Here is a 16,824-nt window from a genome sequence, read left to right as displayed (position 1 = left end):
TCTGGTCTCTGCTCATCTAGGCAGGAGGGACAGCCGCCTTCAGACAGCGAGAAGGGAGGTGGGAGTGGATCCAGGAGGGCAGTGGAAACCGGAAACACAGTATCAGTGCAGGAAGTGCAGACGCTGTCAACCTTGCCCAAGAGAAGCAAGGCAGAGACCAAGCACGGTGGCTCACGCCTGTAATCCCAGCGCTTTGGGAGGCCGAGGTGGGAAGATCCCTTTAGCCCAGTTCAAGACCAGCCTGGGCAACATAATGAGACTGCCCCCCACCTCCCATGTCTCTACAAAAAATTTAAATATTAGCCGCGGATGGTGGTGTATGTCACCCATATACCCAGCTACTTGGGAGGCTGAGGCAGGAGGATTGCCTGAGCCCAGGAGATGGAGGCTGCAATGAGTTATGATCATGCCACTGCACTCCAGGCTGGCCAAAAAGCCAGATCCTGTCTTAAATTTTAAAAAGAAAGAGAGGAGCAAGGCGGTGCCCCACAAGATGGAAACTTCCATTAACCAGGTAACCTTGACTCCCTCCTGGCTCCACTGCCCTGTGGGGACAGCAGGGACAGGACATTCCTGCCTGACATGCCCAGGGGATAGGGATCAATTACTCCAAACTCAGGGTGGGAGGAAGCTGCTGGGGACAAGGAGGGAGAGCTGGAGCCTGCCCTGCAGCCACTATGGAAGTCTGCAGTAATCTCCATCCAGAGGCCAGGCATGGTGGCCTACGCCTGTAATCCCAGCACTTTGGGAGGCTGAGGCGGGCAGATTACGAGGTCAAGAGATTGAGACCATTCTGGCCAACAGTGTGAAACCCCATCTCTACTAAAAGTACAAAAAATTAGCCAGGCATGGTGGCGTGTGTCTATAGTCCCAGCTACTCGGGAGGCTAAGGCAGGAGAATTGCTTGAACCCGGGAGGTGGAGGTTGCAGTAAGCCAAGCTCGTGACGCTGCAGGGGGCCTGGAGACAGAGCAAGACTCTGTTTCAAAAATAAAAATAGGCCAGGCGCAGTGGCTCACGCCTGTAATCCCAGCACTTTGGGAGGCCGAGGTGGGAGGATCATGAGGTCAGGAGATCAAGACCATCCTGGCTAACACGGTGAAACCCCATCTCTACTAAAAATACAAAAAAATTAGCGGGGCGTGGTGGCGGGCACCTGTAGTCCCAGCTACTAGGGAGGCTGAGGCAGGAGAATGGCATGAACCCGGGAGGCGGAGCTTGCAGTGAGCTGAGATCGCGCCACTGCACTCCAGCCTGGGTGACAGAGCGAGACTCCATCTCAAAACAAATAAAAAATAAAAAATAATAAAAAATAAAAAATAAATAAATAAATAAAAATCCCCATCCAGGCGCTGGCAGGCTCTAGCCTACAGGGGGCTGGGCCCGGGTCTCCCAGTGCTTGCCTCTGTGGGTCCCAGTTCCTAATCTCCTAGGGCTTGAGATGGAATTCCTCAATTTCCCCACTCGCATAGGCCGCCCACATCCTGCCCCTGCCTGCGCCCTGGCCCCCGTGGACTCACAACTTGGGGCGAGCTTCCTGCATCAGCCAGAGCTGGCCAGCCAGAAATGAGTTCTTTTCCTCCTCTTCATTTTCTTCTAGTTGCTTAAGTTTCCTCGCAAAGTCTAAGGGGGTCACCCTGGGTCAGGAAGAACAAGATGCTGAGAGATAGGACCAGGTGGGCTGATCTGGGGCTGGTTTGTACCAGCACAGCAGATATGGTTGTGAGATGGGGAAATGTCTGAACTGACTCATCAATAGTGGTGGCACCAGTCTGCGGACCTTCCCCATCCATGGAAAAGAGTAACAAATGACATCTGCAAAGGCCTTGTTTCCAAATAAGGCCATATTCTGAGAAACTGGGACTTAGGACTTCAATACATGAATTTTTAGGAACAAAATTCAACCCATCCCACTAAATATATGGAGTAGCCAGGCACGGTGGCTCACGCCTGTAATCCCAGCACTTTGGGAGGCCGAGGCGGGTGGATCACGAGGTCAGGAGACTGAGACCATCCTGGCTAACACGGTGAAACCCCGTCTCTACTAAAAATACAAAAAAATTAGCCGGGCATGGTGGTGGGCGCCTGTAGTCCCAGCTACTTGGGAGGCTGAGGCAGGAGAATGGCATGAACCTGGGAGGCGGAGCTTGCAGTGAGCTGAGATCGCGCCACTGCACTCTAGCCTGGGTAACAGAGCGAGACTCCGTCTCAAAAAAAAAAAAAGAAATTAAATATATGGAGTAAAAAGTTGAGAGCACCCTACACACAATACACATTCCAAAGGCAATTTCCATATTCATTCTAGAAGTTTGTCCTTCGAGACCTTTTTCTATTCGTTGATTCAGTTATTTATTTGATACAGGATCTTGCTCTGTCGCCCAGGCTGGAGTGCAGTGGCGTGATCTCGGCTCACTGCAACCTCTGCCTGCCGGGTTCAAGTGATTCTCCTGCCTTGGCCTCCGGAGTGGCTGGGATTACAGGGATGCACCACCACGCCACGCTATTTTTTGTATTTTTAGTAGAGATGGGGTTTCACATTGTTGGCCAGGCTGGCCTCGAACTCCTGACCTCAGGTGATCCACCCATCTCAGCCTACCAAAGGACTCTCACTCTGCTCTGCTCTGCAGATCACTCTGATCTGCTCTGAGAGTCTACCAGACTCTCACTGTTGCCCAGGCTGGAGTGCAGTGGTGAGATCTCAACTTACTGCAACCTCCGCCCCCCAGGTTCAAGCAATTCTCCTGCCTCAGCCTCCTGAATAGCTGGGATTACAGGCTTGCGCCACTGCGCCCAGCTAATTTTTAATTTTTAGTAGAGACAGGGTTTCACTAAGTTGGTCAGGCTGGTTTCGAATCCCTGACCTTGTGATCTGCCCGCCTTGGCCTCCCAAAGTGTTGGGATTACAGGTGTGAGCCACTGTGCCTGGGCTGCCCAGTATTTTTATATTATATATTATTTTTTTGAAATAGGGTCTTGCTCTGCCTCCCAGGCTAGAGTGCAGGGGTGCAATCATAGCTCACTGCAGCCTCGACCTCCTAGGCTCAAGCAATCCTCCCACCTCAGCCTCCCAAGCAGCTGGGATTGCAGGCATGTGCCACCATACCCAGCTAAATATTTTATTTTTTTGTCGAGATAGGGCCTTGCTATGTTCCCCAGGCTGGTTTTAAACTCCTGGGCTCAAGCAGTCCTCCTGCCTTGGCCTCCCAAAGTGTTGGGATTTCAAGTGTGAGCCACTATGCCCAACCTTCTGCCCACTTTACAGCCATTTCACTCCCCGCAGCTGGCCTCTTTGTCCCAAAAATCCCTGCGTGTGCTTTGTGTCTCTCCCAGGCCCAGCAGGGACAGCTCTGGCAGGAAGCCACGGTAATCCCCTTTCCAGTTCTGGGCCCCCTCCCCACCTTCCTGGAAGCCCCAGGCCGGCCTGGTACCTCTAAGAAGCCACACGCACGCCACCCTGTCCCTCTGACTGGAGCCTCCCATCACTGTGTGGAGCCCCCTCCTCCCTCAGCCACCAGATCCACCTCAAGCCCCACCTTGTTGCCTAAAAATAACACCTCCATGTCCTGCTGGCTCCCCCCATCCCTCCCTGCCCCGGGCTCCTTCTGGTTTGTATTCTCCCAGCCGGCTGTGAGCTGTGAGCCTGCGCCAGTGTGCCAGGCCGACCGCAGGCCCGGAATTAGGTTAACTCCCCTGCAGCCCTGGAGGGAGGTCGCCTGGTTGGGGCCGTGGTTGGGGGTACTGAAAATGCTCCCTCCATGGGCTGGGGCCTGATTCTGTGTTGGGGGAAGGCAGTGACATGTGCATGGGTGTGTATGTGTCGGGGGCTGGGTAAGGTAAGCTTTGACAGTGGTGACTGATGGCAGATATACCCCAGGCTGGGCTGAGCTTGGCTAAAATGTCTGGCTCAGGAAAGAGGGGTGCAGTGGGACCCTCCCAGCTCCTGCTGCAAACCCTAGAGCAAACCCTGAAAATGCCTGCGTGCAGAGCATCTTGTCGCCTGGAATCTTCCATCTGCCATCTCACAGAGTCCCGGGACGCCTCTGAGGGAGGCTGTTCACCCCACATTACACATGGAGAGGCAGAGAGGAGCTGCCCTGAAACTGCCTTTGCAAAAATTACCACAGTGAGAAAATTATGACAGTGAAGGAGATCTGATCTAACCAACCCCCATCTTGCCTTTTTTTTTTTTAAGACAGGGTCTCATTCTGTTGCCTGGGCTGCAGTGCAGTGGCACGATTATGGCTCACTGCAGCCTTGACCTCCTGGGCTCAAGCGATCCTCCCACCTCAGCCTCCCGAGTATCTGGGAACACAGGTGTGTGCCACCATGCCCAGCTGATTTTTGTAGAGGTGGGGTCTCGCTATGTTGCCCAGACTGATCAAAAACTCCTGGGCTCAAGCAATTCTCCCGCCTCAGCCTCCCAAACTACTGGAATTACAGGCATAAGCCACTGTGCCTGGCCAGGTTTTTGCACTTCTGATGACTGATTGCTTCATCCAGACCCACCAACTGGCCATGTGTCCCCACCCAGATGTGCACTTCCTGGCCCCCCAAACTATCCTCAAAAAACCCTGGCCTCCAAATTTTGGGGTAGATTGATTTGAGTAGTAATTCCATCTCCTACCTGGTGTGGCCAGCCTCATGTCAATTACACTCTTTCTTTTTTTTTTTGAGATGGAGTTTCGCTGTTGTTGCCCGGGCTGGAATACAATGGCACGATTTCGGCTCACTGCAACCTCCACTTCCCAGGTTCAAGCCATTCTCCTGCCTCAGCCTCCTGAGTAGCTGGAATTACAGGCACCCACCACCATGCCTGGCTAATTTTTGTTTTGTTTTGTTTTAGTAGAAATGGGGTTTTGCCATGTTGGCCAGGCTGGTCTTGAACTCCTGACCTCAGGCGATCCGCCCGCCTAGGCCTCCCAAAGTGCTGGGATTACAGCTGTGGGCCACCGTGTCTGGCCTGTGCTTTCTTTATTGTAATGCTGTGGTCCCAGGGAATTGGTTTTGTCTGTGGAGTGGGCAGGAAGAACGCTTCGGATGACTACAGCCCCCAGCCAGGCACGGTCCCAGAGTGACCCCAAGAGAGCTATTGCTGTCTTTATGGGATGGCCACCCTGTGCCAGGTGCCTATTGGGCATGGATGTGGGGTGGGGGAAATTAGCAAGCTCAGACTCAGAGTAGAAGACCTAGCCTGCAGTCACACAGCACGTGACGGGTGGGCGGCACCTGAATCCTCTGAGCCCCAGCAGACCCTACCCCAAAGTGCTTCTCCTGGGTAAGGGAGCGGGGTCATTGACCTGGCTGTGGTCATCAGCCTGGCTGTGGGAGCGAGTGAGACTGTCTCAGGAGCTCTAGGCAGGGCCTGGTGCTGGGAGCCAAGCCAGGCATCTCCAAGGGGTGCCAATATGACTTAGACACGTTCATTTTGTGGATAATGAATAATTCACATATGCAAATAATTCACATAATGAAATATTCACATATGGGTATCAGAAACGCTAGAAACCAGTGCATTGAGCCTACCACATCCTGGGCGGTGCTGCCTAGAACACAGCTTAGTACAAATATGAGTAGACTTAAAGAAAGGGATAAAGGAAATAGCCCTGCAAGAGGAGTGGAGCGAGAATGTGGACATAAAATATGAATTACAGGCCAGGCACAGTGGCTCACGCCTGTCATCCCAGCACTTTGGGAGGCAGAGGTGGGTGGATCATTTGAGGTCAGGAGTTTGAGACCAGACTGGCCAACATGGTGAAACCCCATCTCTACTAAAAATACAAAAATTGGCCAGGCATGGTGATGGGCACCTGCAATTCCAGCTACTCGGGAGGCTAAGGCAGGAGGATCACTTGAACCCGGGAAGCAGAGGTTACAGTGAGCTGAGATCACACCACTGCACTCCAGCCTGGGTAACAGAGCAAGAGTCTGTCTCAAAACATAAAACAAAAACAAGACATGAATTAGAGCCAGGTGAGGTGCCTCACGCCTGTCATCCCAGCACTCTGGGAGGCCGAGGCAGAAGGATTGCTTGAGCTCAGGAGTCCAAGACCAGCCTGGGCAACATAGTGAGAACCTGTCTCTACTAAAAAATAAAATAAAACAAAATAAAATAAAATAAAAATTAGCACACTTGTGGTCTCAGCTACCAGGGAGGCTGATGCAGGAGGATCGCTTGAGCCTAGGAGGTTGAGGCTGCAGTGAGCTATGATCGCACCACTGCAGTCCAGCCTAAGTGACACAGTGAGACCCTGTCTCTAAAAAAAAAAGTAAAAAAAGACTTCTGCTGCCTGGGCTCCTCTGGAGTCTGGGGCCCCTTGGACAACCAGGAAAGGCCTTGTGGAAGAGATGGGGCCTCGGGCTAGGACCTCATGAAGGAAACTTCAGTCCATCTCCTCCTGTCTCTGGGTAGCTGGGGCTCCAATCAGTGTGGGTGTGCTTTTCCTTCGGACAGCCACCTCTGCAGGCTACATTTTCTACTCTCAGCCTCAGCTTGCTAACTTCCCCCACCCCACATCCAGGCCCAGGAGGTGCCTGGCACAGGGCGGCCATCCCATAAACACAATAGCTGCCCTGGGCTCACTCTGGGACTGTGCCTGGCTGGGAGTTGTAGCTGCCCGATGGGTTCTTCCTGCCCACTGCACAGATAAAACCAATTCCCTGAGACCACGGCATTGTAATAAAGAAAGAGTGTAATCGACATGAGGCTAGCCATGCCACGTGGGAGACGGAATTATTACTCAAATCAATCTCCCTGAAAATTCGGAGGCCAGGGTTTGTCTTGAGGATAGTTTGGCGGGCCAGGGTCCAATGCATTGGCAGGTATATTAGGCATGGGTGCACAGACATGGGTGCCCATGTATTTTTGTTTTTGTTTTTGTTTTGAGACAGAGTCTCGCTCTGTCTCCCAGGCTGGAGTGCAGTGGTACAATCTCAGCTCACTGCAACCTCTGCCTCCTGGGTTCAAGCGATTCTCCTGCCTCAGCCTCCCGAGTAGCTGGGATTACAGGCATGTGCCACCACGCCCGGCTAATTTTTGTATTTTTAGTAGAAACGGGGTTTCCCCATGTTGGCCAGTCTAGTTATATGGGAGTATATGTGTTGTCCATGTTGGGAGCTGCGTGGGTGTGGAGTGTGCCTGAAGTTTGATTCTCACGGGGTGAAAGAGGTGTGGATATATGTGCTTGGAGGAGTAGATACAGCCAGTGCATGGAGCACGTCATGGGGTGTGAGGGGGGCGTGTAGAAAAGTGTGGGGGATGCATGGCTTTGCGTGTGTGGCATGTATATATGATATACAATACATGGTAGATGTGTGTGAGTCTGGCATGTGGGTGTGGATGTGTGCAATAAATTCAGGTGACTGAATCTGTTCTCCTGGCAGACAGATGCAGATGAAACTGGGTCACATTGTCCAAGGTAGCCTCAGCTGCTGTCTCTGCTGGCATCTTGCCCCCGGTCGGAACACGGGGACCCAGGTTCAGTGCTCCCAGCCTCCAAGGAGAGAGAGCCCACTGCACAATCCTTGGGGGTGAGGGTCCCTGGGCCGGGCACCTGCCCAGTGGACCTGGTCACAGGTCCCCAGTATGGGATGAAGGGACTATGATGAGTAGGTGATGGCCAAGGAAAGAGGCAGGGGGCCGGGCGCGGTGGCTCACGCCTGTAATCTTAGCACTTTGGGAGGCCAAGGCAGGTGGATCACATAAGGTCAGGAGTTCGAGACCAGCCTGGCCAACATGGTCAAATCCTGTCTCCACTAAAAATACAAAAATTAGCCAGGCGTGGTGGCAGGCACCTGTAATCCCAGCTACTCAGGAGGCTGAGGCAGGAGAATCACTTGAACCTGGGAGGCGGAGGTTGCAGTGAGCTGAGATCATGCCATTCCACTCCAGCCTGGGCAACAGAGTGAGAGTCCGCCTCTGAAGAAAGAAAAAAAGAAAGAAAGAAAGATAGGAAGGAAGGGAGGGAGGGAGGGAGGGAAAGGAAAAGAAAAGAAAAAAAGAAAGACAGGAGCTGCACCTCAGGCCACCATTGTCCTTTGCCCTCCACCACTGCCCACATCATCACCCCATTCTCTCGTCATCCTAACCTTCCCTCTATTGGGCTGGGCAATTTTTTGTTGTTGTTGAGACAGAGTTTCACTCTGTCATCCAGGCTGGAGTGCAGTGGTGCGATCTCGGCTCACTGCAGCCTCTGCCTCCTAGGTTCTGGTGATTCTCCTGCCTCAGCCTCCTGGGTAGCTGGGACTACAGGCATGCGCCACCACACCTAGCTAATTTTTTGTATTTTTAGTAGAGATGGAATTTCACCATGTTGGCCAGGCTAGTCTCAAACTCTTGACCTCAGGTGATCCACCCGCCTTGGCCTCCCAAAGTGCTAGGATTACAGGCGTGAGACACCACACCCAGCTACTGGGCATTTTTAAAAACTTTTATTGCAGAAAGTATAGAAATTTGGCTGGGCATGGTGGCCCATGTCTGTAATACCAGCAATTTGGGAGGCTGAAGCAGGAGGATCATTTGAGGCCAGGAGTTCAAGATCGGCCTGGGCAACATGGCAGGACCTCATCTCTACAAAAAAAAAAAAAAAAAAAAACTTAAAAAATGAACCAGGCATGGTGGTGTGCACCTGTAGTCCCAGCTACCCACGAGGCTGAGGCAGGAGGATCACTTGAGCCCAGGAGTTCGAGGCTGCAGTGAACTATGATGGCGCCACTGCACTCTAGCCTGGGCGACAGAGCAAGACTTTGTCTCTAAAAGAAAAGAAAGTATAGAAATCGTACACACAGAGCCCAGTGCATTTTCACAAATTGAACATATCCATGCATCCAGCACCCAGCTCAAGAAACAGAACATTCTCAACCTTCCTTGTGCCCCCTCTGGTCAGCATCTCCTGCAAATAACTACTCTCTTAACTGTAGACACCACAGAGGAGTTTTGTCTGCCATCATGTTTAACCACAACACCCGAATCCCTCCCCTAACTCAACTTAGCTCCTTTCTGCATCATGAGAGGTGAAGAGAAAGCTGGGAGGGGATGCTGTCTGTCCTTACCGCTAACAGGAAAAGGATGAAGGCCCTGCCCGGTCCGGGTCACAGATGCCTGTCAAGGATCTCCAAGTCCCTGCCAGGGAGATGATGATAATGATGATGATGATTATTATTATTATTATTTGAGATGAAGTCTGGCTCTGTCGCCAGGCTAGAGTGCAATGGCGTGATCTCGGCTCACTGCAACCTCAGCCTCCCGGGTTCAAGTGATTCTCCTGCCTCAGCCTCCTGAATAGCTGGAATTACAGGTGCCTGCCACCATGCCTGGCTAATTTTTGTATTTTTAGTGGAGACAGGGTTTCACCATGTTGGCCAGGCTGGTCTCGAACTCCTGGCCTCAAGTGATCCTCTTGCCTCAGCCTATGGCTGATTTATTTATTTCTTTATTTAGAGACGGGGTCTCACTATGTCAACCCGCTGGAAGTGCAGTGGCACTATCTTGGCTCACTGCAACCTCAGTGAAAAAAAACCTCAAAAAAAAAAAAAATTAACCCGGTGGGCCAGCCAGGGTCACACACCCACCGTGTGTACAGTTCAGGGGGTTTCAGGCTCTAGAGTCCCAAGAGGTCCAAGGGAAGAGGGGAACATGCTGAGGAGTCGGGAAATTGACAACCTGGTTCTGAGAGGTCTGTCCTTCCAGCACAGCCTGCCGTCAAGGGCCTGGGTGGGTTCTGGGATCAGGAAGGGGGAAGAGCTGTGTGCTCTGCTCAGGGCAGGGGCCTGGGCAGCAGACCCAGGGAAGAGAGATGAGATGGGGCACAACCCCAAGGCCACTGGCCCAGGGGCAGGCCTGGCTTTGGGTCAGACAAATCCTGGCTCAAATCATTGCCCAGTATGCTTATGGACTGAATGGCTGTGGCCAAGCTCTGAACTGCCCTGCTCCTCAGTGTTCTCATCTGTAAGATGGGATGCTGGTCCTTTGCTCACGGGCTCACTGTGGGATTAGAGGTAATCAGCAGGAAGTACAATCACTGGAATACAGCAGTTTCCATTTTTAAATTTTATTTTTATTATTTATTTATTTATTTTTGAGACAGGGTCTCATTTTTAGCCCAGGCTGGAGTGCAACGGCCTGATTCAGCTCACTGCAAACTCCGCCTCCCAGGTTCAAGTGATTCTCCTGCCTCAGCCTCCTGAGTAGCTGGGATTACAGGCACCACCACGCCCAGCTAATTTTTGTATTTTCGGTAGAGACAGGGTTTTGCCATGTTGGCCAGGCTGGTCTCGAACTCCTGGCCTCAAATGATCAGCCCGCCTCGACCTCCCAAAGTGCTGAGATTACAAGCATAAGCCACCGCACCCAGCATTGTTTATTTTTAGAGACAGGATCTTACTCTGTCACCCTGGCTGGAGTGCGGTTATGCAATCATAGCTCACAGCAACCTCAAACTGCTGGCCTCAAGGGATCCTCCTGCCCCAGCCTTCCAAGTAGCTTGAATTACAGGTGTGTGCACTGCACTCAGCTAATTTTTTTTTTTTTTTTTTAGTAGAGACAGGGTCTCACTATGTCGCCCAGGCTGGTCTTGAACTCGTGGGCTCAAGTGATCCTCCCACCTTAGCCTCCCAAAGTGCTGGAATTACAGGTGTGAGCCACTGTACTCAGCCAGATTACTGCAGTTTTCAAAGATGTGCGTCACTGTCACTCCTGGGCTCAGGCTGAGAGCAGACCTGGATCTGCAGGAGACTTGATTTGAAGCCCCTCCAAGTGGGTGAGGCATAGGCTGCTGCTGAGAGCCATCCCTTTCCAGACTAGGATGACCTCAGGCTGGGATGGGGGCTGGACCATTAGTACCGTGTAACACCTTAGTGGTGAGAGGGGGTCCTAGGGCTGGGGGGGCACATGTGAAGCTCTAGGCAGAAGCAGCAGAGGCCACAGCCTCAAAGTGTAGCCCCCTCCCCTTCTACATCGCATCCCCAGATCTCAACAAAAGCTTTTTTCCTTCACATCCCCACGTCCCAAGAACGCGCAGCTTTTAAAAGACCCTAATGAGGGCAATGCTTACCCCAGAGCAATGGCCCCTGATGGTGGATTTACGAGCAACGGCGCGGAGAGTAGAAAGCTGGGAGGGAGGAGGGGCGAGCAGGGAAGGCTGCCGCCTCTGCTCATTTTTTATTAAAGATTTGCTTCAAGGTCAGCCCTGCCACAAGGGACTCCTCAATTTCCCAGGCTCTGCAGACAGAGAGGGAGATGTGCTGGGGGAGGGGAGGGAGATAGAGAGGAAGAGATCTGGGTGGGCTAGGCAGAGGGGCACAAAGAGAAGAGAAGGAGGCTGCATGGTCCACAGGGGTCACCCAATATGATCCAGCAAAGTGCTGGACATGGAGGGGGCATCAGGGAGGGGCCGGAGGGAGTGAGGAGAGAAAAAGGAGGCCGATAGCATGGGAATGTTGATGGATTGGACCAGCAGAAAAGAGTGGGCATTTAAGGTATTGGGACAGCAGAAGGACCAGGTTTTGTTTTTCGTTTTGTTTTGTTTGAGACAGGGCCTCACTCTGTTGCCCAGGCTGGAGTGCAGTGATGTGATCTCGGCTCACTGCAGCCTTAACCTCCTGGGCTCAAGTGATCCTCCCCGCTCAGCCTCCCAAGTAGCTAGGAGCACAGGTGCCTGCCATCATGCTTGGCTAATTTTTTTTTTTTTTTTTTTTGAGACAGTCTTGCTCTGTCACCCAGGCTGGAGTGCAGTGGCGCTATCTCGGCTCACTGCATCTCCGCCTCCTGGGTTCATTCTCCTGCCTCAGCCTCCTGAATAGCTGGGATTACAGGTGCCTGCCACCATGCCCGGCTAATTTTTGTATTTTTAGTAGAGATGGGGTTTCACCACGTTGGTCAGGCTGGTCTCAAACTCCTGACCTCAGGTGATCTGCCCGCCTTGGCCTCCCAAAGTGCTGGGATTACAGGCGTGAGCCACCGCGCCCAGCCCTGTCCCCACTTCTGCAGCCTCAGAATGTCTGCCTGGGCCAGGCCTTGATACCAGACCCCTTCCCTGTGTCCTCCCCCTCCCCAGTCACTCTCCCTCTGAACAGGCAATCTCTGCTCAGATGGCACTTGGTCAATGAATCTTTCAAAGACATCTGCAGATAAAACAGTGTCTCACCAGCCTGGGCAACATAGTGAGTATCCGTTTCTTTAAAAAAATAAAAAATAAAAATGAGCTGGGCTTGGTGGTGCACATCTGTAGTCCAAGCTACTCAGAGGCAGAGGCAGGAGGATTGCTTGATCCAGGAGGTTGAGGCTGCAGTGAGCTGTGATCATGCCACTGCACTCCAGCCTGGGCGACAAACTGAAACTTTGTCTCTGAAAATAAAAAATAAAATAAATAAAACAGTGTCTCCCTGTCCAGCACTAGTTTCCCCTCTTTCTTTTTTTAAAATTGTGGTAGCCTGGCCAACATGGTGAAACCCCGTTTAGCCGGGAGGCTGAGGCAGGAGAATCGCCTGAACACGGGGGGAAGAGGTTGCAGTGAGCCGAGATCATGCCACAGCACTCCAGTCTGGGAGAAAGAGTGAAACTCCATCTCAAAAAAAAAAAAAAAAGAAAAAAAAGAAACTCCATCTCAAAAAAAAAAAAGAAGTGGGGACAGTCCCAGGAGATGGACGGTCTAAACGGCGAAGGGAGGAACTGGAGAATCTCACAGACTCACAGGTCTCTGACTTAGAGACCGGATTTAGGGCAAGGAAGGTTCTTGGATCAGGGATCTAGAATGAAATAGACATCCCCGTACAAAGGTCCCATTGATGAGAGCTTGATGAAGGGACCCTGCACACAAGTGCAGATGGGGATATGAGAATGAACCGACAAGACAAAGAGAAGCAGCCGAGGACTTAAATTACTGGGAAGCCGTTACCACTCCTAGGCTGTAGGGAGGAGGCTGAAAAACTTGGCCAGAAGAACAGGAGGTGGAGAAGAGGGGCAGGAGAGGAACTCAGCAGGGGAATAAATCCCTAACCTCTCTCTCCCCCCCTTCTCCTGGATCTGGCTTCTCCTGGTGATGCCTCCCCTTAGATGAACCCAACTGGACGCCAAGAGCGAGGGAGCCTGGGTAATCGGCCCGCAGAGGCCAGCCTCCCTCCAAGGCCTAGAGCAGGGCAGAGCCGGAGCCAGAGGATCACACGGAGAAAAGCCAGCACAGATGGCAGTGCCATTTTTTGAAACAAGTTGCACAAGGGGAGGAGCGCGTTTTGGGGAAATTAGCAGGCTGGGTGGGGAAACCAAGGCAGAGTCTATCCCTATGAGCCAGGAGAAGGGAGCGCGAAGGGAGAGGGGGTAATATTGGGATGGAGAGGTGGCCTGGGATTCTGAGACTGGTAGAATACAGAGTTCCAGGCAGCTGGAGAAGTTTGCTTGCAGACAGCTTTTTTTTTTTTTTGAGATGGAGTTTCACTCTGTCAACCAGGCTGAAGTGCAGTGGCGTGATGTCAGCTCACTGCAACCTCCGCCTCCCTGGTTCAAGCGATCCTCCCACCTCAGCCTCCCGAGTAGCTGGGAGGCTGCCCGCCACCACATCCAGCTAATTTTTGTATGTTTAGTAGAGACAGGGTTTCACCACGTTGGCCAGGCTGGTCTCGAACTTCTGGCCTCAAGTAATCTGCCTGCTTCGACCTCCCAAAGTGCTGGGATTACAGGTGTGAGCCACCGCGTCTGGTCGCAGTCATCTTTTATAGGCCCAAATCCCCTTCTGCCCTGAAGCTGCTCCCATTGCAAAACCAGGGAGGGAGGTGCTGCAGAGACAGACCAGGGAAGGGCAGGAGGAGGTGTGCCCAGCTGGGGCAGTGCTCCCAGGTGCTAATTCCGGAGTTGAGGCCGGGGTCGGTCAGGAACCAAAGCAACGTGAAGTTTCATAAAGCCAACTTTGGCTGGGCACGGTGGCTCACGCCTGTAACCCCAGCACTTTGGGAGGCCACGGTGGGCGGATCACCTGAGGTCAGGAGTTCGAGAGCAGCCCGGCCAACATGGTAAAACCCCATCTCTACTAAAAATACAAAAATTAGCTGGGCATGGTGACATGCGCCTGTAGTCCCAGCTACTTGGGAGGCTAAGATAGGAGAATTGCTTGAGCCCAGGAGGTAGAGGTTGCAGTGAGCCGAGATTGTGCCACTGTGCTCCAGCCTGGGCAACAGAACGATGCTCCATCTCAAAAAAAAAAAAAAAAAAAAAGCCAGCTTCATTTAAGGCATGCATTTCACTCTGAGATGATGCCGCGTCTCCACACCTCCTGTGAGTTTCCTCCACTCCTCTCCACACACCCAGCCATGGTTCTCCAGTCAAGGAAAGGCCTGCAGCCACCAGCCCCAACCCCCCACTCCCAGAGCCCTCTCCCAGACCTTGACCTGCCTGGGAAGTCCCAGCCAGGCACAGATGGGGCAGCTCCTCTCAGGAAGAAGGAGCAACCAAGCTGACTGGTGCTAGGCCAGCTCAAAGTCCCAGCAAATGAAATATTCATGCAGCCAGAAGGCAGGAGATCAGCAGAGGACTTGACCCCCGGGGCTGTGAAGCTGCAGTACTGGTGGCAGCAGCTGTAGCCCACCCCTCTCCCTCACCCTCAATCTTTGTTCTGCAAATAGTGCAAGGGCCTGCAGTTCAAGGATCTTACACAGACACACACACACACACACACACACACACACACACACACACACACACACACACACAGACTCCAAAGATTCTGGTAGGTAAGGAAACCTGGGCAAAGGAAGAGGGGAGGGGAAGAGTGAAACCGCCTTTGCAAAAATTATAAGAGAGGGCCAGGCGTGGTGGCTTATGCCTGTAATCCCAGCACTTTGGGAGGAGGAGGCAGGAGGATCACCTGAGGTCAGGAGTTCGAAACCAGCCTGGCCAACATGGTGAAACTCCTGTCTCTACTTAAAAAAAAAAAAGAATGAGGGCCGTAGAGACAGGGTTTTCCCATGTTGGCCAGGCTGGTCTCGAACTTCTGACCTCAGGTGATCCATCCACCTCGGCTTCCCAAAGTGCTGGGATTACAGGCGTGAGCCACCGTGCCTGACCAGGCTTTTGCATTCCTGTCGGATTATTCCACTCAGACCAGCAACTCCTCTGTGGCCCTATCCAGAAGCGGACTCAATGCAAGAGGACCATTTTCCACACCCATAGGAATGCATCCCCAACCAGAGTTTGAGACCAGCCTGACCAACATGGAGAAACCCCGTCTCTACTAAGAATGCAAAATTAGCCAGGTGTGGTGGCGCATGCTTGTAATCCCAGCTATCGGGAGGCTGAGGCAGGAGAATCGCTTGAACCTGGGAGGTGGAGGTTGCAGTGAGCTGAGATCGCACCATTGTACTACAGCCTGCGCAACAAGAATGCAACTCCATCTCAAAAAAAAAAAAAAAAAAAAAAAAAAAAGGAATGCATCCCCAACCAGTCAGCAGCTCCCATTCCCTAGTCACCTCCCCCACCGACCCACCAAACTATCCTTGAAAAACTCTAGCCTCTGAATTTCTGAAGAGGCTGATTTGAGTAATAATAAAACTCTGGTGTCCCATTTAGTCGGCTCTACATGTATTAAACTCCTTGCATATTGCAATTCCCCTGTCTTGATAAATTGGCTCTATCTGGGCAGTGGGCAAGGAGAATCCATGAGGCAGTTACAGGAGGGCACACACAGACACAGACCCCAGAAAGACATGAATCCAAAAACAGATGCACAGGCCAGGTGTGGTGGCTCACGCCTGTAATCACGGCACTTTGGGAGGCTGAGGCAGGTGGATCACCTGAGGTCAGGAGTCCGAAACCAGCCTGGCCAACATGGTGAAACACTCGTCTTTACTTAAAAAAAAAAAAAGAAAGAAAAAGAAAAAAAATACAAAAATTAGCCAGGAGTAGTGGCGGGCACTTGTAATCTCAGCTACCCTGGAGGCTGAGGCAGGATAATTGCTTGAACCCAGGAGGTGGAGGCTGCAGTGAGCCGAGATTGCACCATTGCACTCCAGCCTGGGTGACAAGAGTGAAACTCCATCTCAAAAAAATAAAAACAGATGCACAGACACAGACACACGGGGGCACATACACACATAAACCCACACACAGACTCACAACAAACACACTCAGACCCAGGGATGCCTCTTGGTGTCATGCAAATGCTTCCTAAAATCTGCACCCCAGGCACCTGATGTGCCTCATCACTGTTCCCCCAAGTCAGGGCTGCTGTGGCACTTCCAGTCCTGCCTCCTGACACGGCCATGGAGATACCAATGGTGAGCTTGAAACAGGGGACTCCACGTTCCTGGTTTCTAACGTCTCTGTTTAGGGAAGGTCTCTGGTCTCCCAACGTCTCCAACTCTGAATTTCCTTCACTCAGCCTGCTCACTGAAAGGGGGCCAGGAGCTGTGGGAGGAACAGACCAAGGTCACACAGAGAGTAACCCAATGGTGACTTGAACTGTGGACCCCAGACTCCCAACCCAGCAACATCAAAGGCTCAGCGTTTCCATTCTCAGAATCCTCTCCTCCTGGCCAGGCACAGTGATTCATGCTTGTAATCTCAGCACTCTGAGAAGCTGAGGAAGGAGGATGGCTTCAACCCAGGAGTTTGAGGTTGCAGTAAGATATGATCACACTACTGCAGTCCAGCCTGGGCAACAGAGCGAGACCCTGTCACACACACACACACACAAAAGTCTGGTGTAGCAGCTCATGCCTGTAATCCCAACACTTTGGGAGGCCAAGGCAGGAGGATTGCTTGAGGCCAGGAGTTCAAGGAGAGCCTGGGCAACATAATCAAACCCTATCTCTATTAAAAATTTAATTTTTTGGTTGTTTTTTG

At 52.2% G+C, this 16,824-nt stretch overlaps 1 protein-coding gene across 10 annotated transcripts in view; it reads left to right on the top strand.

Annotated features, from left to right (window-relative positions):
- The window catches only part of LOC131384189 (general transcription factor II-I repeat domain-containing protein 1-like), a 57,788-nt gene that overhangs the window by 22,991 nt on the left and 17,973 nt on the right, over window positions 1–16,824 (top strand). The window contains exon 8 of one of the 10 annotated variants that reach the window (XR_009214809.1): window positions 9,195–9,231. The exons of 5 other annotated variants lie outside the window; for them this stretch is intronic. Coding sequence is in view for 4 of the 5 variants with exons in the window: in XM_058443823.1 (XP_058299806.1) it covers window positions 15,084–15,218 (135 nt within the window). In the remaining variant the exon portion in view is untranslated. Of the gene's footprint in view, window positions 1–9,194; window positions 9,232–12,049; window positions 12,150–15,083; window positions 15,321–16,824 lie in introns of those variants that run through there. 4 more of the 10 variants (XM_058443823.1, XM_058443824.1, XM_058443825.1 and 1 more) reach the window with 4 other exon arrangements.

Source organism: Hylobates moloch, unplaced genomic scaffold (assembly GCF_009828535.3).
Source record: "Hylobates moloch isolate HMO894 unplaced genomic scaffold, HMol_V3 SCAFFOLD_1, whole genome shotgun sequence".
Classification (NCBI taxonomy): Eukaryota; Metazoa; Chordata; class Mammalia; order Primates; family Hylobatidae; genus Hylobates; species Hylobates moloch.
The sequence above is the reverse complement of the archived record's forward strand: the minus strand, read 5'-3'. Positions and strand labels throughout refer to the sequence as shown.